This window comes from Haliotis rubra, unplaced genomic scaffold (assembly GCF_003918875.1).
Source record: "Haliotis rubra isolate DU_JTF1 unplaced genomic scaffold, ASM391887v1 Scf115, whole genome shotgun sequence".
Classification (NCBI taxonomy): Eukaryota; Metazoa; Mollusca; class Gastropoda; order Lepetellida; family Haliotidae; genus Haliotis; species Haliotis rubra.
Window position 1 is genome coordinate 1,637,627 of NW_025765059.1, and position 3,967 is coordinate 1,641,593.

The window sequence follows — 3,967 nt, forward strand, 5'->3', positions numbered from 1 at the left end:
TGGATGTAATGTTTATCACAGAATCGTGGCTCCGAACAGTTGGTGATGACAGTTTGATGACAGATATAACACCCGGCGGTTACACGTTGCACAGTCTACCTCGACAAACTGGATCCGGTGGAGGGATTGCTGTAATACACAGGGAAAGCCTCACTGTGGATATGTGTTCTGTGTCTATCAATCTGCCGTCGTTGGAGCTGCTGGAATGTGTTATCACTGCTGGAAATAAGTCCGTACGAGTTGTACTTGTATACAGACCGCCACCATCCAAAGCAAATGGCCTGACTATATCCAAATTTGTAAGTGACTTTGTTCTGTTGCTTGAATGTTTCATTACAAAAAACGGCCCATTGCTAATACTAGGTGACTTTAATACCCACTTTGAAGACCTGACAAAGACTGATGTAGAAGCTTGCAGAAAAATCCTCCATGCAAATGGTGTCATTCAACATGTTAAGCATGCTACTCATAAAAGGGGACATACTATTGACTGGCTTATCACCAGGGAATCTGACTTACTACTAAGTGAGATGAAAGTGCAGGATCGTCAAATGTCGGACCACTTCATGATTTCATTTGAATTTGATCTTCAGAAACTCCCTCCGGTCAAAAAGTGTGTTGTGTGTAGAAACATTAAAGGTATTCCTCTGGATGTTTTCAGAGAGGATTTGTTGAGTTCCAAGCTTGTCTTGAATCCTACATCAGACATCGATGAACTAATGGACCTGTATGTCTCCACACTGGACGACCTGCTAGACAAGCACTCACCCTCTGTTACTCGAACAATCACAGTTCAGCCAAATGCACCTTGGTACAATTATGACATACAGACGGCAAAAGTACACAGGCGTAGAACAGAACGGAAGTGGAGCAAATCTGGTTTAGAAGTTGACAGGCAAATATATCAGCAAGCAAGAACCGATTTGAAGAAACTCATCCGGAATGCTAAGTTAACATACTGCCGTGAGATGATTCTCTCCAACTCAAACAACCCTAAAGTTCTTTGGAATCAACTGTCAAAACTCCTAGGAAAAGGAGATCCAAAGCCACTTCCGACAGAGGAAAGTGATGAGATTCTCTCTGAGAAGTTCAATTCTTACTTCATAACTAAAATTGACAATATCAGAGCAGTGTTAAGATCTTTGCAGTCTTCAACACCCAAGGATATCACGGCCCACGATCATATCTCAGGGGAAAGACTTGCACAGTTTGAACCTGTGTTGGAAAGTGAAGTGCTAACCCTCCTCAAGAAATCCAAGCAGACGACCTGTGAACTAGATCATATTCCCACGAGTCTGCTGATGAAGGTGAGCGATGTTCTGATTCCTGTCATCACACACATCGTCAACACCAGTTTACAGACTGGACGTGTTCCCAAAGCTTTCAAAGAAGCCGTGGTGAAGCCTCTCCTGAAAAAGCAGAACCTTGATGTGAACACTTTGAGCAATTACCGCCCGGTATCTAATCTTTCCTTTACCTCGAAGATACTAGAGAAAGCTGTTGCAAAACAGCTAACTCAACATCTGGATACCCACGGATTGTCTTGCAAATTTCAATCAGCATACAAAAGATCACACAGCACCAAGACGGCCCTGGTGCGAGTTGTGAACGATTTGCGCTCAGTGGTTGACCGTGGTGACTTAGGGATGCTTGTGCTGTTGGATTTATCCGCAGCTTTCCATACAATCGACCATGAGATCTTGAAGTAGACTTGAGATGCAGTATGGCCTGTCAGGATGTGTCCATGATTGGTTCTCCTCCTACCTGTCAGATCGGTGCCAGAGTGTCATCATCAAAAATACACAATCATCAAGGATCGATCTATGTTGTGGTGTGCCCCAGGGTTCTGTGTTGGGACCAGTACTGTTCACGCTATATGCTGAACCACTGGGAGAGCTTCTCAATAGCCATGAAGTACCTCATCATTTTTATGCAGACGACTCCCAGTTGATCAACAGTATTTCTCCTGGTGTTGAACATTCATCTCTTGCAAAAATGGCAACTTGCACAACCGATGCCAAAACATGGATGGCAGCGAACATGCTGAAGTTGAATGAGAGCAAAACGGAAGCCATGTTCATTGGACTAAGACGGACACTCCAGAAACTAGATGTGACTGACATCCCAATATGTGACATCACAGTCCCACATTCCAGATCCGTGAAGAATTTGGGAGTATATCTTCAATCAGATCTTTCGATGGACAGACAAGTCTCAGAGCCTTGTAGAGTCTGCAATTACCATCTGTGGAACATAGGAAGTATACGTCATCTTCTCACTCAAGACACTGCAGCAACTCTAGCGAGATCATTCATCCTGTCCCGGCTGGATTATTGCAACTGTCTCCTTGCTGAATCTACACAGTCAAACATTAACCGCCTCCAGAGAATCCAAAATAAAACTGCTCGTATGGTTACCAGGTTACCCCAGTCCGCTGACATAAACAACATCTTAAGATCGCTGCACTGGTTGCCCATCCGTGCTCGTGTTGTTTTTAAACTCCTGTGCCTAGCCTACCAGTGTGTTCACGGAACTGCTCCTGAGTATCTGTGTGAACTCCTGACACAGTACCAGCCAGCTAGAGGTCTCCGGTCCAGTTCAAAGCAACTCCTTGACATTCCCAGATTTCAGCTAAAAACATTCGGAGGCAGATCTTTCAGTGTGACAGCAGCTGTCAAATGGAATCAGCTCCCTGACTCTTTAAAACACTCTGACTCTCTTCCATCATTCAAAGCCCTCCTGAAGACCTATCTGTTCAACAACTATCTCTGACTCTGGACTTTCTTTGCTAAAGCGCTTTGAGCGTGCATTGGTGTGTGGAAAAGCGCTATACAAATGGAACTATTATTACATGGCGGTATTGGCAATATTGTCCACAACGATTGGGCAGACTGGATTCTTCTCAGCCAGTATCATTGCAGCCTTGCGGCGGTCATCCAGTGACTTGTGAGAGGCAATCTGAACATTGTACTCGAAGCGCCAACCATCAGATGCATGCGCCTCTTCAATATAAATGATCAGAAAATCGGCGATGTTGGCAAACTCTGACGCCACGGCGTTGTAGCGCTTGAATTTGCTCATGAACGGTCGTCAGGTACAGCTCCCAAAGTTGACCACCAGGGGGCGCCCTTGTTTCTGAAAGTCCAGCAATCGGTGGATCTGTGTTCCGTCAAGTGAGTGCAGTCGAGGATTGGGGGCAAGATGGTGGAGGAAGGCGTCCTTATACAAGTCTAGATACGCTGCACGGAATACACCTTTGAAGTGACTCAGCTTCAGAACAGAACGATCGTAGTCTCTGGCAAGGTCTTCACTGGTCGCCCCCTCTACTTTTGTTGTAGTTACAACAACAATGTGTTTCCCGAACACTCTTTTGAAGATGGTGGAGACGAGGTAGACCCAGAGACGGAGTATTATTCCCAGCAGGCGCCACAGCAGTACCGTCTGTCTTACCACGCCCATCGTACTGAAAGTTAAACAGCAAATTTGACTTAAGTGTGCATGTGTTCAATCGAAACATAGTAAAAGAATATCGGGGTTCTTAACCAATTTTACTGAACATGACAGCCAATACAAATCCGTGGTGTACTGGTTAGAGGTTCCGCTAGGAGAGCAGAAGGTCGCGGGTTCGATCCCCGGCTGCATCACACCAAAAGACGTTAAAATATGGTACTTGTTGGTCCCTGCCTGGCGCTCGGCATTAATGGGTACAACAAGGACTGGTCGGCTCGGAGTCAGTATAATGTGTCTGAGTGGGGTATTCATGCTTAACAGCGGCATGGTATCTCAGTGGGCTAGCACTATAAAACCAGGTAAGGTCTGGGCTAGTACAAGTAGCTACACATACACACGCATGCACGTTGTCATATGAGCGAAATAATGTTAAGCGCGACGTTAAACCCCATTTTACCCCACCTCACCTCAAATGCAAAGAGAGTTAGGTGTGTATTTACGCATGTCATTCTCGCCG

General features: G+C 45.4%; 2 protein-coding genes across 2 annotated transcripts; one reads left to right on the forward strand and one right to left on the reverse strand.

Annotated features, from left to right (window-relative positions):
- Positions 1-551: 551 nt before the first annotated feature.
- Positions 552-1,709, forward strand: LOC124254759. Its single transcript, XM_046688615.1, has one exon. It carries the CDS (start codon positions 552-554, stop codon positions 1,707-1,709), a length of 1,158 nt encoding a protein of 385 aa, XP_046544571.1.
- A 1,381-nt stretch (positions 1,710-3,090) lies between these two features.
- Positions 3,091-3,459, reverse strand: LOC124254777 (thyroxine 5-deiodinase-like). Its single transcript, XM_046688632.1, has one exon. It carries the CDS (start codon positions 3,457-3,459, stop codon positions 3,091-3,093), a length of 369 nt encoding a protein of 122 aa, XP_046544588.1.
- Between the last annotated feature and the right edge of the window lie 508 nt (positions 3,460-3,967).